At 33.1% G+C, this 24995-nt stretch overlaps 1 protein-coding gene across 1 annotated transcript in view; it reads right to left on the bottom strand.

The window, feature by feature from the left end:
- The window catches only part of LOC124353562 (indole-3-acetaldehyde oxidase-like), a 38641-nt gene extending 25750 nt beyond the window's left edge, over window positions 1–12891 (bottom strand). The window contains 9 exon segments of the mRNA XM_046803460.1: window positions 217–319; window positions 2347–2576; window positions 3286–3447; window positions 3449–3560; window positions 3752–3911; window positions 5551–5711; window positions 6435–6601; window positions 6738–6787; window positions 12838–12891. Of these exon segments, the coding sequence (XP_046659416.1) occupies window positions 217–319; window positions 2347–2576; window positions 3286–3447; window positions 3449–3560; window positions 3752–3911; window positions 5551–5711; window positions 6435–6601; window positions 6738–6787; window positions 12838–12854 (1162 nt within the window). The 5' untranslated portion in view covers window positions 12855–12891.
- Window positions 12892–24995: the final 12104 nt, after the last annotated feature.

The raw sequence follows: 24995 nt of genomic DNA, 5'->3' as shown, positions 1-24995 counted from the left end.
TACGGCTTCTATTCCAGTTATGCTAACAATTTTGTATACTTTTTTCAAGTTTATTTTTGACGATGGAAGGATAGTGAAGGAAACAGGATTTTTTTAATCCAATTCTGTATATATATATATATATAAAGACTCAACCCCTTACTTATATATATTTCCAATTTGAATCTTTAACATATTTTAAGTTTAAAAAATGCAAAATCAAAGTATTATACTTACTAATTGATACAATAGCGCCCACAGTTTCAAGTATCAAGAATATGTCAGACTGGAACTCTCTGGACTGATGTTTTATCGATAGGTTTCCAGCAATCGTTCCCACCTGTTGTTTAGAAACGGCTCATTATTTATGTATAGAGAAGTCAACGGTATTAGGACTATTTACTGCTAACTAAAAGGTGATTCAAAAAGAGCGCCGGTTTTGAAAAGAACGGTAAATTTTATTTTATCGGTTGGCAGCAATGTTTGACATTGATTCTATTTCTGACTACATTCCGATTGTTGACGCAGCTGATATTTCTCTCATTAGTGCATTCTGTGTCTAACCATGGAAAAGTTTACTTGTGCGCAACGAGTGTTAATAGTGAAAACGTTTTATCAGATTGGAGAGAGTTATGCGGCTACTGTTAGGCGACTTCGCGGTACTCTAGGACGTAATGAAGCACCGAATGAATCAACAGTTCGCAGACTCATGAAAAAGTTTCAAGAAAAGGGTTCAACAGTCGACCTCAAAAGTTCTGGACGTCGTCGTTGTGCCCGAACTGAACAGAACATTGAGGTAATTCGTGACAGTGTGGCTGTTAGCCCAGCGAATTCAATACGTCGCCGTTCTCAACAATTGGGTTTAAAATGTTCTTCTGTACGGATAATTCTTCGGTACGATCTCAAATATCACCCCTATAAAATTCAGCTGACGCAACAATCGAAAGTGGCAGATCACCAAAATAGACGACAGTCTGTTGATTGGGTATTGAGAAATTCGCAGGAGGAAGAAAACTTCGCAATGAATATCATCTTCAGTGATGAAGCGCACTTCCAATTGAATGGATTTGTTAATAAACAGAACTGCCGTATCTGGGTTCACAAAATCCTCGCATGATTAACGAAAGGGAAATGTATCCACAACGAGTGACAGTTTGGTGCGGCTTTTGGTCGGGCGGCGTCATCGGCCCTTATTTTTTTGAAGATCAGGAAGGGCAAGCTGTGACAGTGAATGGAGACCGATACCGTACGATGATTAGGGAGTTTTTGTGGCCTCATTTGGATAACATAGACATTGACCAGTTGTGGTTTCAGCAGGATGGTGCCACCTGCCATGCTGCCCGTGAAACAATTGTGTTGCTCCATGACCGCTTTCAGGATCGCGTCATTTCTCGTAATTCCGACCATCAATGGCCACCAAGGTCGTGTGACTTAACACCTTGTGACTTTCATCTTTGGGGTTATCTAAAGTCATTAGTTTATGCTAATAAACCCCGAACCATCAATGAGTTGAAGGAGGAAATTCGTTGGGTTGTCGGCCAAATTGAAGTGGAAACTTTTCGTGCAGTCATGGACAGAGTTGTTGCGTGCCAGCGTAGCAGAGGAGGACACATGCATGACATTATTTTCATACATGAAATCGGAAGGTTAGACGAACATATTTATGTATTTGATTTCAGATTTTCATTAAAATAAATCTCTTAATTTGATATATCAACACCGGCGCTCTTTTTGAATCACCTTTTACTTGGTATTAAGGTTTATGATAGTTATAAACAGCTTTATAACTAAAATAATCATTAATATCAGTTTTGGTGTGTAAATACTGATCTAATTAGTGGAGATTTATTCTATGATCCCTTTTGAACGTGTTATAGATTCCATAAGATTATAGGATCCCAAATATATATTAAAATGTATAATTGATCATGGATAATTTGAAAGAATAACGTGTTTTCGGAAACGTCCTATCTTTATGTGTCGCAAAAAAACACGACGCTTTCAAGTTCCAAAGAATGATATTTATTATCTCCTTAAGAAAAACTTAAACACACGGTTAAGCCCTTTGCGGTAAACTAAAACATATATACCTTCTTCTGACAATACGCATATTTATTTCTAAAATAATGAGTTGATATATAAATATTTATCATTCTGGATTCCTCATAAAAATTATATATAACATGTTATAGTATTTTTAGTGGATATGTTACTATAATAAAACACACTTTTTAATAAAAGCCTCACGAAAAATACACTTCACAATACAATATATCATATATAATTACATGTTTTTAACGGTATAGTTTACTCTACAGTAATGAATAAATAAAATTCTATAGTTTGTTTTAGCTAATGAGGACTTACATTTCTAACATGCGTGTTAGCAACTTTCTCTATGTGGTTGGCCAGCTGTTTCAAGTAGGAGAAGTATCCGGGGTTCTCCTCCGCCACAGCGTTGAACAGAACGATAGCGTCTGACAGGGTGGTGTTTGCCCCGACGTACAAGTTGTTTGAGTAGAACGAGTGGGCTTTCAAAAATCCTACTCCATTTACGTCAATGTACACGTCGGGAGGCGGCCTGTCCTTCAGTATTCCTAAATAAACAGTGATAGTACATGTACTTTATAACATATATGACAACGTAAAATACCCAACTGAATTAAACTTGCGTTTTATAAACTTATGACCTATTCAAAGTTATGACATATGAACGATTGAAAATTCCTTCATGTTGTTTAAATCAAAAAGTTCTACATTGTCTTTTAAACGTAGTTTTCATGCTTGCAAAGGGCCACTGCAGATGTTTCATAAAAATATTTTTTTATTAATTTGTTGTTTTAATTAGTTACATTGGTAGTGCGGATGGCCGAGCAATCTAAGGCTTCGAATTGTAGATCTGAGTTAAGAGATAGCGCTGGTGTATTATATATATATATATATATATATATATATATATATATATATATATATATATATATATATATATATATATATGAAGCGCACTTCCAATTGAATGGATTTGTTAATAAACAGAACTGCCGTATCTGGGGTTCACAAAATCCTCGCATGATTTATATATATATATATATATATATATATATATATATATATATATATATATATATATATATATATATATATATATATTAAGAATAAACCGTTCATGATTTTTTTATTTTATTTTTAGTTTATTTTGTTTATTTGGTTTCTTACGTTAGTACATGAAATAGTAAATTTCAATCAAACCTATAATAGTTTAACGGGAATATCTAAAATAGAGAATGAGAAATCCAACACACTCACCTTGAGCAGTGTTTCCACCCACAAGCATGTAGGAACCACCTACCATCCCGAATATCTCAAATATCTCATCCACCTGAGACACTTTGTACCATTGAGACCCACCCCGGAGTTCGAGTCTCAGTGACGTTAAAGCCAGCGCTACTTCCAGGAACTCAATGTCACTGTCATCTTTGCTGGTTTTTTTCTACGCAGTCATAAGGGCCTCTCTTGGCTTGCTCATCTTTGCACTTCCCATGGCACACAATGCCACTTTTGGGACAGACTTTTAGTAAATCCTGTAAATAAAAAAATATTGAATTCCTCCGTAAATATTTGTAAATCAAGCTACCCCTCAAAAAACAAACTTCATCCTACCGTTCGATGTAGTTAGTAATTGTGGTATTATAATAAAAAAACCATCTTGTAATTATAGTACCTCAGGTTTTTAACGTTATACTTTTATTCCTTGATACTGACATTTTCCTACCTCAATGTCTGTGACCTTCTTCTCCAGCTCACTGCTTTTATCAGAAGCAAAGGATTTGAAAGCATCAAGTATCGGTCTGTATCCAGTACAACGGCAAAGATTCCCTGAAAAGGAGTCTTCGATTTCTTTCATGGTAGCTTTTGGATTGGATTCTAGAAGGCTGAAATAAATGTAATTGTAAAACATAGAAACTATTAAATTTTATCACATTTATACAATATTAAGTTATGAAGTTTATGTAAACTATAGGCAGGCATAAGTACCTTAGTTTCTGTCCCTTCTTTTGTTCTAAATCAGTATACTGTAATAATTTTCAATTCAGCGCCAAACAGTGCTATCAGATTTTAAAGAAAACTTTGTGAAACAAGTCATATGAGTTAACAATAAATCAAGTTCAGTTAAATAATTTGCACCTAAATTGTTATTGGTTATGGTGCTTTTAGGCAGTAAATTGCTTAGAAGAAGAGAGGAGGTAATTCAAGCTTCAGCTATAATTAACGTCTTCATATTTAGAACTTAGATATTGTTATGGTTAATTACCAATACTTATTATGTAGCATGAGAAAAATATCGTATAGACATTTCCATACTATGTGATGCTAAAGCAGCATCTTAGAAGTAGAGAGGAGGTAATTCAAGCTTCAGCTATAATTAACGTCTTCATATTTAGAACTTAGATATTGTTATGGTTAATTACCAATACTTATTATGTAGCATGAGAAAAATATCGTATAGACATTTCCATACTATGTGATGCTAAAGCAGCATCTTAGAAGTAGAGAGGAGGTAATTCAAGCTTCAGCTATAATTAACGTCTTCATATTTAGAACTTAGATATTGTTATGGTTAATTACCAATACTTATTATGTAGCATGAGAAAAATATCGTATAGACATTTCCATACTATGTGATGCTAAAGCAGCATCTTAGAAAACGTACCTATACCAAGTATTAACACCGAAAACAACATCTTATAAGCTAAAATTTCATTATTTTCATTTTATTTCCTCTAAGATTGAGATCTAATTGTCATCGGTTCAGAGACAGACCAAGGAAAGTAAGTATAGGTGAGCGACAAGTAAAGCAAGGTTAGAGCGGTGAACCGATGAGGAATAGCGAGGAAATGCATGTCCTCAAGTACCGAGAACCATACTTCACTATTCTACTGATTATTACATTATGTTCATATTATTTGTACTTAAACATGGTGGTTCCTTTGAAAAATTATAATGTAAAATTTGCTGTATTTTTAATGTTTATGTATGTTGACATGCCTGTCCGCAGAATTTCTCGAGGACGAACTGACCACAACTGTGCATGAAACTTCATTTTTATACAGTCAACTTCAAGGTCGATGAAGGTACATACAAGTCTATCTATTTTACTTCGAGGTTTAACATTTCTCCTGTGGGCTATAATAAATTGACCGCTAGTAAAGTCGCCTTTTAACTCAATTAGGTTCATCTTTAATTGCTTAATAACCTCTCCCACCTAAGTAAAATGTTTATTTTTATTATTATAGTTTCATAAAGCCATCTGTCACAGAGAAAACATCACATTGATTGCTTTAATCACTTTTGCTTAAATTTTGGAAGCTTCTACGTTTTTAATTATAAATCAATAGTATAATGAGGAATTTCTGGGATTTCTAAGAAAATTAATAAAAGGGAGGCACGTGAAATCCTAAACACAGTAAAGAACACTAATATAATTGAACATTACCTTTTTATAAATATACAAGTCTTTTTAGTGCTCGTTTTATGGAATTGATAAAATAAAAAATAATGAAACACATTTACCTGTACATACCCATAACCCATCCTGGAGAACAGTAGCCACACTGGGTACCGTAGAAGTGAGCAAGTCTACTTTGGATTTCGTGATAACCTTTAGCCTTACTCCCAATGCCTTCCACAGTTGTTACTTTGAATCCTTGGCAAGCATAAACAGGAAACATGCACTAAAACAGTATACTTCATTACAAAATCGTTAAGGCATTGGTTTTAATGAACATATGTAATAGTAAAATCATACTAAATTATATTATAACAATTTCTAAACTGTTACTTACTTAGTGCTACTTAGTTTTGATTCTATCAGTATCGAAAAAGAATAACTAATTTTGTCTTGAGATTTCAACATAAGATTTAAAGAAACTAATTTAATCTAACAGAAAGTTTTAAGATTTAATGGGTAAGAACTTGACAAAGTTTATGGTAATTAGTTTTTTAATCGTTTAGATAATATAACATTCTTTAAGAATTGCATAGTAAAATGGGAGATGGCGACAAAAATGTAAGAAATTCCAAAATATTATTGTTGACATCTTTGGATTATAAGTAAGTATATGATTGTAAATAATCTAAGAATCAATTGCCGCCTAAAACGCAAAATTTGATACATGAATATAATGTTGTATAATGTTCAAACGTGTCCTAATGTATAGCGTTGGTCTACAATTCGATCTCAGTGTTGTGACTATATACAATAGCACTTTTACTGTATCGGAATAAATGAACTAAACTTAAACACATATCTGCTATGAGATACTTCCATAGATTTTCACTTTTAATTTATGGCAAAAACGTCTTAGAAATGGTATATCTGAATTTATTAATACATTTACCAACATTTTTTACATAAAATCAATTTTAAATTAAGAGATCATATTTAATGTACTTACAGAGTTAACAGAAACGACTCTCTGCTGACCCGTGGCAGGATGAGTAAACTGTAGACTGACTACACAAACCCCGCATCCTCCTTCTCGACACATGAACTTGGTGCCCTTCAGCTTTGCATATTCTCTTATGTAAGTGTTGAGAGATGTGTCTCCGGGAAGTGAGGATACTGTAACAGTTACCATTTCAGTTTAAGTTTCCATTTTGGATTGTGATTATTTGTAAATATATAGATTATATCATAATTGCTCACAGTACGTTTATAATTTAAGTATTTCCAAACAATAAACAACTGAGATATTTACCTCTCTGGATCTCTCCATTCAGTGTAAATGAAACAAAGTTGTCCCAGTACCTGTAAAATAAATTATTTCCTGCATTATTATTAATTTCCAGTGCACTCACTCCCATATGTATCACAAAACGTCAATCAACGTTGAACAATGGATTAAGAATAGTGCGTTAACTACTCAGGTTTGGTCTGCAGCCATTACTAATGGTTATCTCACAGTGATCCAAATAAAGTTTATGTCATACACAAAACGTCAATCAACGTTGAACAATGGATTAAGAATAGTGCGTTAACTACTCAGGTTTGGTCTGCAGCCATTACTAATGTTATCTCACAGTGATCCAAATAAAGTTTATGTCATACACAAAACGTCAATCAACGTTGAACAATGGATTAAGAATAGTGCGTTAACTACTCAGGTTTGGTCTGCAGCCATTACTAATGGTTATCTCACAGTGATCCAAATAAAGTTTATGTCATACACAAAACGTCAATCAACGTTGAACAATGGATTAAGAATAGTGCGTTAACTACTCAGGTTTGGTCTGCAGCCATTACTAATGTTATCTCACAGTGATCCAAATAAAGTTTGTCATACACAAAACGTCAATCAACATTGAACAATGGATTAAGAATAGTGCGTTAACTACTCAGGTTTGGTCTGCAGCCATTACTAATGGTTATCTCACAGTGATCCAAATAAAGTTTATGTCATACACAAAACGTCAATCAACGTTGAACAATGGATTAAGAATAGTGCGTTAACTACTCAGGTTTGGTCTGCAGCCATTACTAATGTTATCTCACAGTGATCCAAATAAAGTTTATGTCATACACACAAACGTCAATCAACGTTGAACAATGGATTAAGAATAGTGCGTTAACTACTCAGGTTTGGTCTGCAGCCATTACGAATGGTTATCTCACAGTGACCCAAATAAAGTTTATGTCATACAAAAACGAGTTAAACAAGTTGTTGATAATATAATACTGTTTGACACTATGTAGCTCACGTCAAGTTATTGATTCTTTTCAGTTTGGGATAATTTTGGCTTGCCACAGAAGGCAGTGTTAATGTGACTATTATGTCTTCATTGTTATTAAAAAGTTACATTTTACTATCAAACATAGAAAAGAATTTTAACACAACTACTTGGATAGATTTGAACCATTAGCTTAAAATAAGACTTCCAGAATTATTTATAGATTGCAAAGTTGGCAAAGATTTGATTTTGCCGTTATTATTTTAAAACTATAATTATGCAATGTAGAGTGGTAAAAAATGTATATACTGATACCAAAATTGTCCAATCCAACCGTTTATTAATTTGCTGTGTGTGACATTCTTTTCTAAACCACTGTCTATAATAATATACTAGTTTCTTTACGCGATACTTTCATACCTCTAGTATGTATGTACTACTTTATTAAATAATACAACATGGTTCAAACAAAATCTTTAAAATGTTTAATACAAAATTACAACGAAATTTTAGGTTTTGTCGTAAGCACTCTTATATCAATATTGAGACATATCGTTATTGAAGAAAACAAAATTGAATCAGAGCTCCAAAACATCACATGACCTTTCACATTACTCAAATATAACTTAAAATAAGGTTAATTATTTAAAACATATACATGATAAATCAGTTTAGTGTGACAACTTATGAGCTTTAATCAAGGTTAAAGTTGTTTAACTTCACAAACGCTAAATTAAAGAGAGCAGCAGGAAGGTTAATGTAGCATTAAATACTAAGGACAAAAATTAAAGAAATTACAAAAAGAATATATTTCTTTTATGCTTAAATACATTGTCAAAATACAGTATTCATACAACATATCTAACTTTTTTCTCAGTCACAATTCATTACTTTTCTTATGTCTTTATCGACGAATATTTCTCGGAGTCATTTGAATATCATGATTTAACACTTACTTATACAATTTATAGCTGCATATAATAACAAGTTATAGTTTAAAGAAAGCAAATGATTATTTATATTAGTTTAATTTTACTTATCTTAAGACTTATTATAGTTATGATGAAGGATATAATGGTAGCAACTCTAAATACAATAACAATTTATTATCTCTGGCAGTTTTTGCCGTACAAGCTATGTGGGCTATCTTCCTAAAACAAATATTTAGTAAGCAAGCGTTACTCTTTTTATAAAATTGCATTTTATATGAGCTCTATTTTAAATACTATATTTAATTATATGCTTTATAGTTGAGAGTATGATGTAATTTTTATAAGTTCCCCTTTTTAAATGAAAAGTTATTTTTGTTTAAGGCCATGGCTTGTAAGAAAATTCCTATCCAATAACGGATAATTTTGAGTAACATTGTTCAGGTTCCAATCGCATAAGAAATATATCACACATCTGGAAAAGAGAATTAAATATGACAGACATCCTGAGAGTTTGATAGAGATCCAAAGCAATTTAAACTTCCGTTGAAACTATAACACGCACGTAATAAGAGCTATTACAGACCCTATCATGACACAACATGTTCTACACAACACAACACAATTACACAACAGCAATCTTCTTGAAAAAACTCGCTTCACTATGACTGATCTAGCGTGGCTGGTCCGCTGCTAGTCCGTCATCTGTAACGTTGCGCCTGTTCCGCAAACATTCCTCATTCGCTAAGTGAGTCTATAGTCCTAACCTGGTCTCTTCGGAGTGTGGTATCGTTTACAAGTGAATGATCTAATAAATATACCAGTTCAGGTATAATTTTAGGACTGGTCTGTTTATTTTATCTACTTCATTAGACACAATTCTTCAACTTTTAGTTTCTTACCATAAAATTAAACTTTAGTACATTTTATATGCATAGTATACCTTGGTGCTTGAAAAGTAAAGGGAGCGAGAGAGAGAGCTATTTAGTGTATGCCCGAGGTGGAACTGATTCTCGACATGATAATAAGAGTATTAAGATCCTGATACCTGTAGTCGGCAAACAAGTTTCCCTACTGAGTTCACCAATCCGACTGATGATTACGGGTTCAGGTTATATCTGAAGCCACAGTGACAAACCTAAATCTTGTTATATCGTCATTGATTCCAGTTGAGTTGCGAGATATGATCTCGATATTTAGCAGTTCTTAGAAGACCTTTATTTTTTACTTCTTGCGAATAGCAACAGGACTGACACTAAAATCTTGATAATATATCTTAATGATGTATCAATTGCAGAATAATAGCAATGTTCAAATATTAAATACCTGAACTCGGCACGTATACCTGCGTAACAAGTATACTATTCCATTCCTGGCGTATAAGATTCAGCATTCTGTTTAGTTAGTTTTGCATACTCGGAATGCAGCTGTCACAACACAACGAAATTGGCGAAATCTGTGTAACATTTATGTGAATCCTCCCCTGAAAGGGAAACTCGCAGCATACGATTTAAAAGGCCTCTGTATTACAACAAATAGATACTTTATTCGAAGATTATGAACGTTCTTGTCGTGTCAACTATGTTCAAAATCTTTAAATGGTCCTTAATTTACTTAAATTGTAATGTGTTTAGCTAACGCCTCAAAGATCCACTATTTATGACCATAGTATCAAAAGATCTGCTTTTCTAAAACTGATAAATTCATCTAACTACTGTAGGTGAGATGGCTCCTGGACCAACACACGGTACAGCTGTGTATCGTAGTGGTATCATCTGAGTTTGCAGGCACTGATGTCAGTAACACGCACAAGTTATTTTGTTAAATCTATTATAACACTAGGGAATAACATTAAATTGGTATGCCACTATTTACTCAAAATGGTGAACAATAAGTCATTAAACATTAAACTGTCAATAAAAAATAGCCATAGAATGAAATAAACCATATATATACGTATTAAGTTCGATATAAGAGAGTATTTTTGTCGATGTTAATACTGTTCAGTGGCAATCCTAAATATAATATGTGCCTTTGATATTGTGACGTGGTTGATTTTCTCATGCTCATACAGTAGTTGTTCCTTTAGTAATGGCAACTGTGCGAAAGTCTGGTGCTACGATATGTAATGGTGAGAGATAGGTAATAAGAAAAGTAACTGAGTGTTTGTGATAAGAAGCGCGGGAAATTCCGTTGTTTTTTAATATTTCAAAAGCAATTGCGCGGCTGCAAAATATTGTAACATGTACCATAAAATTGTAAAAATGAATCGGAAGGAACCAAAGAACACAACAAATGAAAAGCGCAGATGTAGATGACTGAAAGGAGGATCATTTTATACATAATAAGGGATTATTACTTAAATATAAAGGTTGTTCTAACTAGTCCAAAATTGTTATTAAATGGCTTTACTGTTTGAGACTAATTATTTTTAACCGACAAAAAGTATCATTTTAACGTACGTTTAGTTTGGTTTTAAAGATTTTAATTTTCTATTCCGTAGGTAAAGAAATGTTATTAACTGATAAAACCTCTTTTAAAGTACAAGAAGACATTAGCTGTGTTTTGTTTAAAAATTCACATAACTTCAATAAATACTGTAATCTGTATAGGTCTGGATTCACAACTAATGTTTGCTATATAGTACACACTATTACAGTTAGAATCTGTGGTAAGGCGGCTAGCTGCCCTCGATTCGCCGGTGTCCTAGGAGCCCAGCCAGAAAGCTTGGCCCCGTTTAGATTTATTACTATTTATTAATAATGTAAAGAGATCTCAATTCATAATTTTAATACTAGTGTTATCAAAAGAAATTACTCTTTTATACTCATGCGAAGGTTAATGAATATATTTCAAGACAAAATGCAGTAACAACTGTAAAGTTTATTTACCACAACCCAGGCTTGCGATGATATATCTCGCACTGTAGTACTCGTATATCATGTTTCATAACAAAACCGTGGTTCAATCTCTCACATGTAAAAAGTTTTACAGTAAATCTTGGTGATAGTGACTTTAGCAACTCAAGAAGACTTCATAATTTGTTATAATTTATATTAAATGTATAAGAATGTATACATACACATTTTAACATTTAAACCGTTTACTTTACGAATTAGGATGATATAATTTGGATTTCCTAGTCAGTAGTTAGAAAAAAAAACAGATCCTAAAAAGGGAGCGTCCCTGTACAATCCACGTAGTGACTCTGGCTTGGCACACTCACGTTCTCTACACCTTTGGTCTTGAAGCTGTGGACCTTGCTTTTATTTCACATTGAATAAAAATATACGGTTATTTATTTTGGAGTCATTTGGAAGAAAGGTTGGATTCAGCTCCTCGATCATTTACATAAATTCTCCAATTTTTACAAAACGTTGACAAAATTATTCCTCTTGTTAAGTATTATACATAAATATTACAAATTTTAAATGTGTGTACACCATTAATGTTTTATTTTGAATTAATCAATCAAATAACAGTTTAATGTGTTCGTTTAAGTGGTCATTTAAATAATGAACAAACCATTTAGCAAAGTTAATTGATATTTGCTCAGTCATATCAAGCCTATATTAAGTATGTTAAAAAATCCGAAAGTGAAAAATGTTAATTTTTATTTGTTTGATTCACTAAACCTGAAACTAAGATTCAAAATGTTAACCATAAAAGAAGCCAACAACTGACTGGTATGTCAGTAAACTATGTATAATAAGTCTCCGATATTGAAGAAAACTTCTACTTCGTTATTTACAGTACAGTAAGTGTTAAAAACTTTATAATTTAATTTTCGATCGTTAAAAAGAAACATCTTAAACAAATTGGCCATTTTAGCAAAATATCATAATGTAACTGTTATACCGAAGACGGTATTTGAACTTGCAGTTAAACAGCTCATGCTTAACTACTTTGTTACTGAATGTGTAGTAATATCCAGTATTACCTTATAAAGGCACAAATGGAAGTAAACTAATATACCGGTGAAATATTTTGTAAATTTTACGTACATAATTCATATCAAATGATGTAATTAAAGGCAAAGAATAATTAAGGAAGCTCTAAAAAAAGAACTGAGAGAAAATAAATTGGAATAATAAGAATTGTATCTCCCAGGGCCTCCAGAAAACACATTAGCGGCTAATGGATCAACATATTAATGAGCCAAACAAGTGGGAGAAGTGACAGGACAAGGTCTCGCACTCACCCGGCCTGGGTACCCATGGCGTCTGCTGCGACCGGACTCAGGACACTGGGCAAGGTGGACTGACCCTGCCAGGCTCGGCGCGGTCGTAACCCCCCCCTCCCGTCCCACACAATCCACCTTCTCCTGGATACAGATTTCTCTAGTTTATGCTGGAACCAATTTAACTGCTATTCCTCTTACTCTAATTCTACAGATCTAGAGTCAACAGTATTATTTGTTAATAGAGTTCAACAGCAATCGCGTTATATTAGTAGCTTTTACAGTTATTTTGGGAGTTACTGTAAGTATTAAAAATATTAAGTTAAAAGTCAATAAAAATGTATATAATTTCACAGCAACATTTTAGTTAGATTATATAGATCTTAGAATCAAGCATGTAGACGTACATGTAACTCGCTGCTAAAACCTCAAGACTGCTTGTACTTGTGATGGTGCTAGATTCCGTAATATGTTTAAACCATTATACAATATATGCCCGTGTATCGATCGTGATGTGAATCCCGGGCTTGATTTAATACCGATATAATATCCTTTAATATTGTATACTCGTAGTACACAAAAACATATAAGATTTGTAATAAATACGTAATAAAAATATCTTGTATTTATTATTTAGTATAAACTAACATGTATGAACACCAACAATACAACTATGCAATACATTCTAACAGCCATCTACATTGCTTACAAATTTAGCTTTTATAACACTAAATAACAATATAGTTGTGCACTACAATTCGTAATTTTAGAGCTATTGCAGGGGAGCGGATCTGGACGTGGACGCGGGTTAGAAACTGTGTTGTTGCCTTTGCAGACGAGCCTGAGGCCTCCAGTATATTGCGCAATGATCCAGCGGGCCCGGATTTACTTCGCACAAGTCAAATCTTTTGAGCGAGCTCCGCGCCCGCACCTGGGTTAAAACGCACTGTCCAGACTAAGCGGATCAGAACGATCTTTGCCCGCACTTGTAGGGACAAAGTTCCAGTATAGACCGTGCTGGGTTAGTGTTTTTGTTGGTATTTCCATAGTAAAAAAATTAAGATCAGCTCTGTTGATATTGTCGATATTGAACAAGAGCCAAACAATACTATTGTGTCTAGGCCCATGTGTATGGGGTAAAACCCTTGGAGCGTATTACAACAGAACAGCAACTACTTAGGCAAGGTGGGTTGTTTGTAACGAGTTTAGTACTCGTGTTAAAGATATGTTTGACAAAGTAAACCTATACGGATATGATTAAGTACGTAAGAATCAAAATAAAAACGTATGTTCGGAAACGATATTTTACCCCTATTAATAAAACGCGAGCAAGTGAACACTAGCTGGCTGAGTTTGTTATTCAGCCTTAACCAATTCCATGAACGTTTAAAAAAGACGGCCATTCACATTCGAGTAAAAACTTTTAACTCGACTAATGTCCAATATACATTCAAAGCTATGGATTTTTTAAATATATTATTTAATTATAAACAACTTACATTGTTTTACTTTTTCGATGTCTCTTAAGGCTTCAAGATGCCGGCCACTCAAAGTTTCGAATAGGAATGGTTTATATATATATATATATATATATATATATATATATATATATATATATATATATATATATACTGTCCCATCACTGTTGTGCAAATTAAACAATGCATTCAGTTTGACATACTGAGGTTTCGTTTTGCCATAGACTATGAAATACATGTTGTTCCAGTAACGACGTATTTGATAACGTAGAAAATAACGATACTATACTCTATAGTTACCAATTGGAAACTTAAAATTCATAATTCGTGTTTTATGCCAATAATGACAACATTTTAACACAAAACAAACAAAGTTTAAACAAAACGTTATGTTCTTCACATGTATATAAGGGTACAAATATTTGCAGTAATATTAATACTGTATGTGGAGTTAACTGGAAGAGTGAATCTAACTCGTTGTTATCTTCATTGTATCTTTGTATCGACAACATTTTCCACCACTAATATTGCTCGTGTAGAGTACTATATTGAGAGGTTTGTCATTGCCATTGTTATTATCATTGTATCGACGATATTTTTCGCCACTCATATTGCTCACGAAGAGTAATTATTGAGAGGTGTGTCATTTTCATTGTATCACTGTATCGACATATTTTCCACCACTAATATTGCTTGTGTAAGGAACTATATTGAAAGGTTTTTCATTGTTATTTACATTGTATTATCGTATCGACGATATTTTTCACCACTAATATTGCTCGTGAATAGTACTATATTGGGAGGTTTGTCATTGTTATTTTTATTTCTATTGTATTACTGTATCGACAATATTTTCCACCACTAATATTGTTCGTGTAGGGAACTATATTGAAAGGGTTTTCATTATTATTTTCATTGTATCAACAATATTTTTCACTTCTAATATTGCTTGTGCTTTCCATACTGAGAGGTATGTTATTGTTATTTGAAAAACATGCAGCTCCGGTGGCAGTTGATGCCATTCTCTTCCAGAAACCAACCACTCCTGCTATATTGCCAGATTTATTGTTGCGCCTTGTACAGGCAGCTAGCTGGTTGTAAGAGGACAGCTCCATATGTCTTGTCAACGCGGCTTATCCTAACTTGTCCTGACCGGCCTTCACATTCGGTATGGATATACATACTTTGGTTGCAATAAACAGTGTACCGGTGAGTTAATGGTGAATAAATGTCAAGAACAAATAATATTAATTTCTATAGCTGAGAAGCGTTGGCGTGACGGATCGAAACATCATGATTAAAGGCTATCATCGGCATATCTATATCCGGCATGAACTGTTCACGTGATGATCATGAGGATACACGATCATCTCCTGAATCACTGAATTGTTTTGAAGTTTTGGTATCCGAGAAAAAATTAGTTGTGTAGTAACAGTGAGTGCTACAATTTTCCGTAGTTGGTTTTGAAACGTTTAAGGCTAATGGGATACTTTAGTCGTTTTGTAGTGCATCTTGCTAAAGTTGGTGTGAATATGTGTGCTAAAATTTGCTTGTTTTTGTAGTACTTTATGGAAACTATTACTTTCTGTAATCACCATAATGTAACAAGAATTGTTAAACGGATTTTGTTTTGAGGACTTCACAGGTTTCGATTTCAATTCTTTACTCTCTCCATGGTAACAGTAAAACAATTATTTTACGTATCAAGTTTTTGTAAACTAATTAATTTTTCATACAATGCTACTGCTTCAATTTCACATTTGTAATCCTGATTGACTGTAAAACAGCAGAAATAAACTTTCTCCGCTTTCAAAACTGTAATTCTTTACGGTCTATTTAGTAAACCCCATCAATATCAATATCTGTCACTATTTTTATTGTAACTAATGTTTAGCATATTTTAATGCTCTGACCTGAAACAGTATAAATCGTCTTTCTACAGCAATCAGTACTACCTAATTTTAAATTGTACACGCCACCATCACTTTCATTATATACCTGACTACAGACATAGTACAACCTTTAAGAAACAGAACGATAGAATAAAATATATCTATATACAAATTTATTATATTGTATTATAAGGAATTCTATATACAAATTTATTATATTGTATTATAAGGAATTTTTCTTAAGAAGAAAATCGATCGTCAACTGCGCTAGTTTTTTTGGGAGAGTATCAAAAGGGTTAACATTATTAAGTTGTATTTTTTCCGATAATGTTTTTCTTAGCTTGACAAACTTAAAACCAACCATCAAGCGCTTTAATAAATCAGTGTCAGTCATAATTATAGTCCTTAGTCATAAAGTTTTCCTATGAAAAGAGTTAACAAAAATAATGGAAAAATAACTTCAACTTTGATAAATTTCCAGGTCAAAATATTTTGTACTGAAAAATTCATAACTCAAAATATTACACAAAAAATTATAAATGTTCGATACGATTTATACGATTTTCCATATTTTTATTTAGTTGTATGGTAATATTATAGCTATCAATTATGTGTCTGAAGAATTTTTTTTATCAAGGTAGGAAAAATAATTCAAGAATTTTTATTTTTATTTTTATTTATAACCCTTTCATATCCTTTCAATCCTATCAAAATTAGCGATTCTGACTATTGATTTCTTTCCTAGGAAAAATATCTATTGATTTCAAGAAATGCCAGGTTATGTGCTTAAACAGTACAAATTGGCTTTCGGCTCCTAGACTGTTGTGTTTAGACAAGAGATATTAAAGACAGCAATCTGTCGATGTTCTCGGGTCCTACTGAAGCTACTAGAGCGCACAGTTGAGTGTGAGTACGAGAGGACATGTCCAACAAGAACTTGGGTCCGTGCCAGCTAATGTAAAATAAATTACAGTTCAGTTCAGACTCGGCAAACAACGCGATGTCATTATCTCAGTATGTGGATGATAGCATTTTAAATTAGAATCATTATTATTTGGACCTCTAGCATTTCACATTTGTACGATTTTCGACTGACATCCGATAAGTTGCTTGTGGATACATACGTCTATTATAACTCTACAGAAGGGCACAGAAAATATTCGGGGTCAAAAATAAATCCTTGATCGTTATTTTAGAAAATATTGAAAAGTAGTTGTTTAAAGAGTGTTTGTCTAGTTACCATATATACGTACCTACGAAAAGAGCGAAATAATGAACGAGGAAGTATGGTTTAGGTAAACACATAAACTGCATTACTAGCCTAGTTCTGGGTTCTTACCGAATGTATTTTTGTAGGTATTTTATAAAAAAGTAAGCCCAAATGCTGAAAATTAAATGTTAACGTGCCATAAAAAAGGTTTTGGTTAGCCCCAAACGTAAAGGTATGCGGTTGAGGAGATCCTGACGCATCAAGACAGAGTTTATGTTACTGAATCATAGTGATAATTCAAAACGAGGTTGAAATAATCACGTTTTATAATTGTTACTTATGAAAGAGGCATGAATTATTCTGTAATGGAATACGTTTGTTATCTCGTTGAGTGCTTGCGCCGTTTTTAGTCGACGGCGTCACCAGCGCTGCCATGCGGTGCGCCTCAACAAATATCTGCGGTAAACGACCTAACATAACTATTAAATATGTTAGTAATATTTCAGCATTTAACGTGATAAGAAAACCTATTACTACAAGTTCTAAATTATATCAACTACAGAAAACGTGAAACCCACTCAAATAACCTGAAGGATAAATATCTGAAGTTCCGTTTGAGTAAAATAACTGCTGCAATTCTGATAACAAGATGGTCAACTGAATAATGATTTTTTACTGCTGAAATATATAATTTTACAAAGAGGAGGTACATCATAAACTCGGAGGTTACAAGTGAACTCTGACACATGTATTTAGATACTTCTTAAAATTTGAAACATAACATTATTTTAATTTTTTACGTGGAAATAATACTCAGTCACTTGTTTATATTCCTGATAATGTAAAACACCCAAGTAGGAAATATTTGGATTTTCTGCGCATATTCTCTCTAAACTTTGTCCGCCTCATAGCGTAAGAGCAAGGATGCGGGTCTCTAACCATGGTAACGGGTTCAATCCATGGGTAGTCCATAACAATTGGTTGGAAGGTTTTCCCTTGAAAACGATTAGTATAATATATTACAAGTCTCACAGTTTACAAAAAAAAAGCCTTGAGAATCTATATTGATTGATATCATCTTGTATTATTTTATCAGACATACATAAAATAACATAAACGCTCGTACATACTATTTACACATCGTTTTTCTACTTTGGTGTCAGTCAGCGTTCTATCTTTCATTTGTGCTGAATACACTCTCTTTTTGAGACCTTTCTGTACACTTATAAAGAAAACCTATTGACAACCATTCAAGGCTGCGTTTCGCAAAGCATTAGGACTACAGTGTACGGGTTGGCTTTATTGGAAGTATAAGAGTAAATACGATCGACGCTCGTTCCTCACAGATTTTGTGTTGAGTATGTTGTTAATTGCGTTGTCAATTTTAGTCTGTGTGTAGTGTAGCTATTAGTACAGCCGAAGCTGTACTTGTTTTTGAAATCCGTTTGATGGTAAAGTGTCTTTAAAATTTCTGGTTAGTTAACTTATTTTTCCAGTTTATGACACTAATACCTAAAATATTACTGCACTATAAGGCGGCTCCTTCGGAGCTTTATTACCTCTGTCCCTGAAGCTTACTGCGGAGTCCTCGGCTGGTAAGAGGAGTTGAGTGTTCGTAGCAACCAATCAGACATCTCTCCTACATTTAAAATCTTTAACAGAGTATGATATATTAGATAAACCAGCACCTATCAAAATCATGATGTTTTAGTATACGGGCATTACGTCTCACGTAGGCGGTCTCTCTTCTATGCGCTCGTATTTGTGATTATTGTGTGTGGTTTGTCGAGCAGCTGGTCATACTTTCGGCAAAAGATAGATTTTACTACTTTTCTGAATATTTGTCAATATTTCAGTAGTATTTTTCTATTCCGTATACTTAACAATGATCAGGATTTCACCGGCACAATGGTGGTATAGCCAGTGAAGACGAAAACTGTGTACTTGCAAGTGTATAACTGGATATTCTACTACTTGACAATATTGCAGAGACGCATGTTGAAAACGCAGATACGCGGATCAACATTTCAGACACACTAGCCCTCATTGCATAAGAGACAGAAAATATTATTAGTTGTTTCGTAGGAAAGGGGCGAAATTATCTTCTGTTGTTTTATCTAGACTTATCTATAGAGTAGTTGAACTGCAGGGTTTCACTTCGTTGCTTGGCATTATAGTCGATTTTATTATTTTTTACGTTCATGCCAAAATGCAGCTTAATGTTTGCTGATTATATAGGTTGGTGTTAGTTTTCAGGCAAACGGGTCAAAATTTGTTCATTGAATCCACCTATATGTATTTTTTAGAATGTTTACTTCTACTCAAAAATCCATAGATTGTATGACACTGACCTCGGTTTTAAATGTATACTCGACATTTGTTAGGCTCTGGACCTCTCTGTACGACACTATCAACATAGAATGCACTGAAGCACGCTTGGATAGGTCAGTGCTCTCTTGCTTAGGTTATGAATATTGGATGCATGTACCACATGAGCAGCATGTCTGATTCGTTTCAGTGCTCAGGAACGCGTTTGTATTTATCGTTTATTTTTATTTTACCTCATTTTAATTGAATATTGTATCGGTCTATCTTGATAATCTGTCTTATGTTGTGAATTTTCTCTTCTTCCCACCTGTTCATAGGAAACTATAAAATGGCTAGACGTCAGATTTTACGAATTTCATGTTATTTATTACTGTTATAAATAACTGAATTATATTGTGCACATATGTATGTGAATAATTAATAATTTATAACTTTTAGGTTATGTTATGTTAGGTTCGGTTAGGTTAGATTTGGATATTCAATGAAATACTATAACATCCTATTGAAAAACTTTTATCAACCTTTTAACTTTTTCCTCTTATGACTTGCATTAAGAAGTTGTTATGTTAGATTTGGCTTGGTTAGGTTAGGATATTCAATGAAATATTAAAGCATCCAATAAGTATAAGTTTTTTTATCAACCATTTCCTCTTGTAACTTTCATTACGAAGTTGTATGTTGAGAGGTGTTGTGGGTGTGTTGATATTGTTGTATGGGATGCATCGATAGGTGAAGAGTTCCGGTACTTGCGCCTCGTTACTGGAAGAGAGAGTCTGGGCTGAGGTAACTGGTCTGGTGCGTGATCCGGTTTTCATAGCTGACGGCTGGGCTGTATGGTCTTCGTCGATATAAACTCAGATATTTCAGTGTCCTGTATGTTGAACAACACGTAACCAAAAACTACATGAGGCATTGAACTGACTGCCGCCATTGTTACCTCGAAGTTAAGCTGAGCTTTAGTAAAGCCTATCCACTCAAGGGTCTGGCCTTTACGTTATAGGATCTAATTGCTATCTTTTAGAAACTATTTCGTATTCATTACATTGATCTTCGCGAATACTTCGGCACAGGTCATTATATGCAACACCTTTAAAATGGCATCTCGGGAATTTTTGAAATAAGTGTACTGAATTCAAATCCACCTGTAGAACTACCTCGAAATTTGGCCAGAATGTATTCGAGCCATAAAATCAGGGAGCAAGAGTTCCTCAGTAATCACGACGAGGAAACTGACGCTCTGTGTAACTATACTCGACGTTTGGGCAAGTAGAATCCTCATCCAGGACTATTCAAAACGATTTTTTTTAATTAAGACCGGTGGGGCTGATACCAGAAGTTGGAGAAAACTCATTATATTGACCTGGTATAATGCTGAGTAATCTTGGTTTTGATTTAACACGTTCACTCCCAGAGTGTACATATGCTAAGTCTTATAACCAAAACAGGAGACATATTTACCTTGTAAGCCAATGCGATATACTACAATCAGAATAATCAATATTTAGTAGTGTTTGTACTGAAGATATATGTAGAGGTAAGGAGGATCTATGCGCCTTCAAGTTGAGGAAGTTGTAGCAGCAGCACAACCTCAAGCGGGTGGTAGCCTGGTCAGCTTTAGGCGCTGTAATATCAGTTTATAGCATAGCCTAACAAAAAGTCACATTCTTTCCGTATATTGTTATGGAACCTATAGTACAGTCGTTCCGGTAAGAAAAATATAACCTTATATATATATATATATATATATATATATATATATATATATATGTATATAAAAGAGCAAAAACTTCAATTCATTGCACCAATCTTTAAATACTGCAAGATTGTGACTTTTAATACGGTAATTATAGTTATTTTTTTACATAACATTCTAATTATTAACATTTAAAACAATCAAACGGCCAAAGACAATAACAGGGCTGAGTCAGAATAAATACTATAAAAAGAGCACTGTCCTTACAGTAAGTAGACATTAAGTTTTTGCTCTTACTCCTACCATTATTCTATAATCTAATAAATATAACGTTGATACATTTAAAAAAATTAATTAATGAGACCTTTTATGTTTTTTAAACCTCCTTATATACTATCATCCCATGATGTAAACCCGACGACTGCCAACTACATGTGCAGGTAGAGTTCACAATTTGAATCATACAAATATGAACTCTTTTATTAATCAATCAATACTAGTTGGTTTTTATGATAAATATTAAAAATTTGTAGCATTGAGGCTCAGTTGAACAAATATTTTTACCATAACACTATTGTACACATTATACACTCAACACAGAGTGCCATCTATACATATTCGTATTAAAATAAATTACAAACTGTAGATAATTTTAGAAATATAAAGAAAAATAGTTGCTTCGATTCTATTTTAAATGTCTATAAGCTCGGCCTTCTAATAGCTGTAATGTATGACATGAAAAGTAAATATGTTAGTACTGTATCAGTCTGAAATCAAAGACCTTGAGACTTGTTTACCTTCTAATTACAGATATGAAACTTACACTAAAAATAATGAGAAACCTATATTTGACATTCACAATACAGTATTTAAGAATAAAACTAATGATTTGAGCGTACATTAACTACAATATATTAGGCTAGAAAGTATTATAAGGTCCTAATTCTAATCCTTTTTTTAGTCCCAATTCGTTACATCGAAGCATTGATTCTCGTGAGAAATGATGTAGTCATACATAAAATAAATTATCATACTTCGACACAAAACGGATCTATTGTTGATTGCACGAAACTCTTTGTACTGGTGTCTACCGATCGAGATCATGACGTAATTTATAACCATTAAGTAATCGTGGTTTAATTGTCCAATAACCAGTACTAGTATGTTTTTCCCAATATTTCCATTAGCATAAATGCCGATTTTCCACTATCTACTGTGATGTGTTTTGCTTATTAGGTATGGCTATATCCATATTACCAAGAGCAGTAACATTTGCAATAAGTATGTGTTCTACTTTGATATACATGATGATTGATAACGTTCATTAATCTCCGCAACATTAAATAAGACTCGTTATAAATCAATCTCGAAAAGGGTAATAGAGTGCTGAAATGAGTAAACCCCCAGGTATGAAAGAATTATTACTTTTAGGTGCAGTGCTGCAAACCACTTTTAGAATTGGATTTTTGGTGCAAAATGCAGATTATTTCAAAACATGAATTGGCTCAGCTATGAAAAGAAGAAAATAGCTTAATGGAAAATTTGTGCAGAAGTGCTTTGTCTTCTGTTTGTGATTTCACAAATTATTGGTACATCCATTAAGGGTTTGAAACAGAGCGTAAAATAAATAAATTTATTTTATATCCTATTTTAAATTGTGACAATTCAAAATCCCAAGTTCTATATAAAGTAGAATTATTTCCTAAGCTAAGATCTAAATTGACATCAAGAAGCTTTGTGTGTAGCCTAAACACCGGTATGCCTGAATTAGTACCTCCTGTACATATTGCCCACTCGCTTGTGACGTCATAGCCCGGTGCGTATTCCAAGGGGGCAGAACAAACGCTGACGACTGAACAACAGTGAGAATTTGAGGAAAATACCATTACATCTTATGCTTATTTTTACATGTTTTGGTGTTACACCAAAAAGTTTATAAAAATAAAGAACTTCACACTGTTTAGGAGTTATATTGAAATGTGTTAGTTATACTGAAACCTAGACTAACAAAGTTATTGCTAGATAAAATAAGACAAAATGGAATTCTCCAAAATATTAGACCTATATACTTATTTATTTTCAAAATATATATGTATAGCATTATCTAACTTCAAGAAATATAAAGTATTAAAATATTTAATAACGGCCTGTAAGTCTGTTTTATGTTATGGCACAAAGTATTCATTCTCTTTAATAATAGTTTTTTACTTTTTTCCGCAATAAATTAACTGAATTTCCAATATTGTAAATATGCTACTGTTTTCTTGGATTCTTTGGCTTTGATACTCGGTAAAAAAATAAATGCATTTAGGTTGGACATCATGAGCATGTATAAAATAATTTCTTATCATATTTGCTTTTTGCTTTCTTTTGGGGGTATTACATGATATGTTTGGTAACTTCTGTCAATTTCAGATTTATTATTTCTTTCAGTAGTAAATTATAATATCTGGTTTGATTTTCAAGTTCAAGCAGCCTACCTCTTTTTTGTATAACTTTACTTCAATGAGAGTCATTTTTGGGTATAGGAAAGTTTTATGACATGATAGAGCATATAAACATAAGATAATTTCACAGTAATCCATTTACCCCAAAGGCTATTTGCATTCTGCTTGTTTTTTCTTCTGAGTTTTTCATAATTGATTTTATTCACTATCTATAGTGTATTACAGATCAAGCCACAGCTTCAGTCCAAACAGTGATGTAGTATGTTCAATACCCTTCCTTTGGCCCCCACCGAAATTAGCGTGAATAAGTTTAATTAGCGTAAACAAGTTTATTTTTTTAAACCATTCATCTACTGGTGCTAAGAAAACTCAGTTTGTGTTCTTTATAATGCAAATGTTCCCTCGACTATAATGTTGGTTTTTGCTTCTAAGGCCACTTTTGAACATTGAAAGACTTGGAAAATGTCATGTCTTGCTTTTCTCTAATTTTAAAATTGTTTGCAATTATTTAACACACAAACATTTTAAAATTTTAATTTGTTGCCAGTTGCTCTTCACTTAACGAAGCTAGTGTGTAAATAGGTCTTATATTTTCAAACCACCCTGCTTCACTGGGAAACACAACAATGCAACAATACAGAATAACACTCGCCCACGTATTCTGCCACGTTTTACACACTATCTGTGTTATCCTAAACTTTTTACAAAGTTGCTGTTGGGATTTAAACATAAAACTACTGTTGTATTTTTTCATTCCTTTTTCAATTAATTTTGAGTTATTTGTCATTGAAAGTTTGAATTCATCGCTATTAATTGGGTTTCAACAATATTTTACTGTCATATAAACCATTATTTAAACCTGTATACAAGAATTTATGAGAATGTATTGGTTGGTTCTCAAAATATATAAATAACTAGAAACGACAAAAAGACTTGTTATTGGAATATCCTATATATTAAGAAGAGGTTTACTATGTTTTAACAAAGGTAAGATCTGGTAACTATTACTTATCGTATTGGGATTTGAGGATTCAGAAAACTCCGTATCATTTCTACTATAGAATAATATATATATATATATATATATATATATATATATATATATATATATATATAAAGTAACCTCCCGTT

Source organism: Homalodisca vitripennis, chromosome 1 (genome assembly GCF_021130785.1).
Source record: "Homalodisca vitripennis isolate AUS2020 chromosome 1, UT_GWSS_2.1, whole genome shotgun sequence".
Lineage (NCBI taxonomy): Eukaryota > Metazoa > Arthropoda > Insecta > Hemiptera > Cicadellidae > Homalodisca > Homalodisca vitripennis.
The sequence above is the reverse complement of the archived record's forward strand: the minus strand, read 5'-3'. Positions and strand labels throughout refer to the sequence as shown.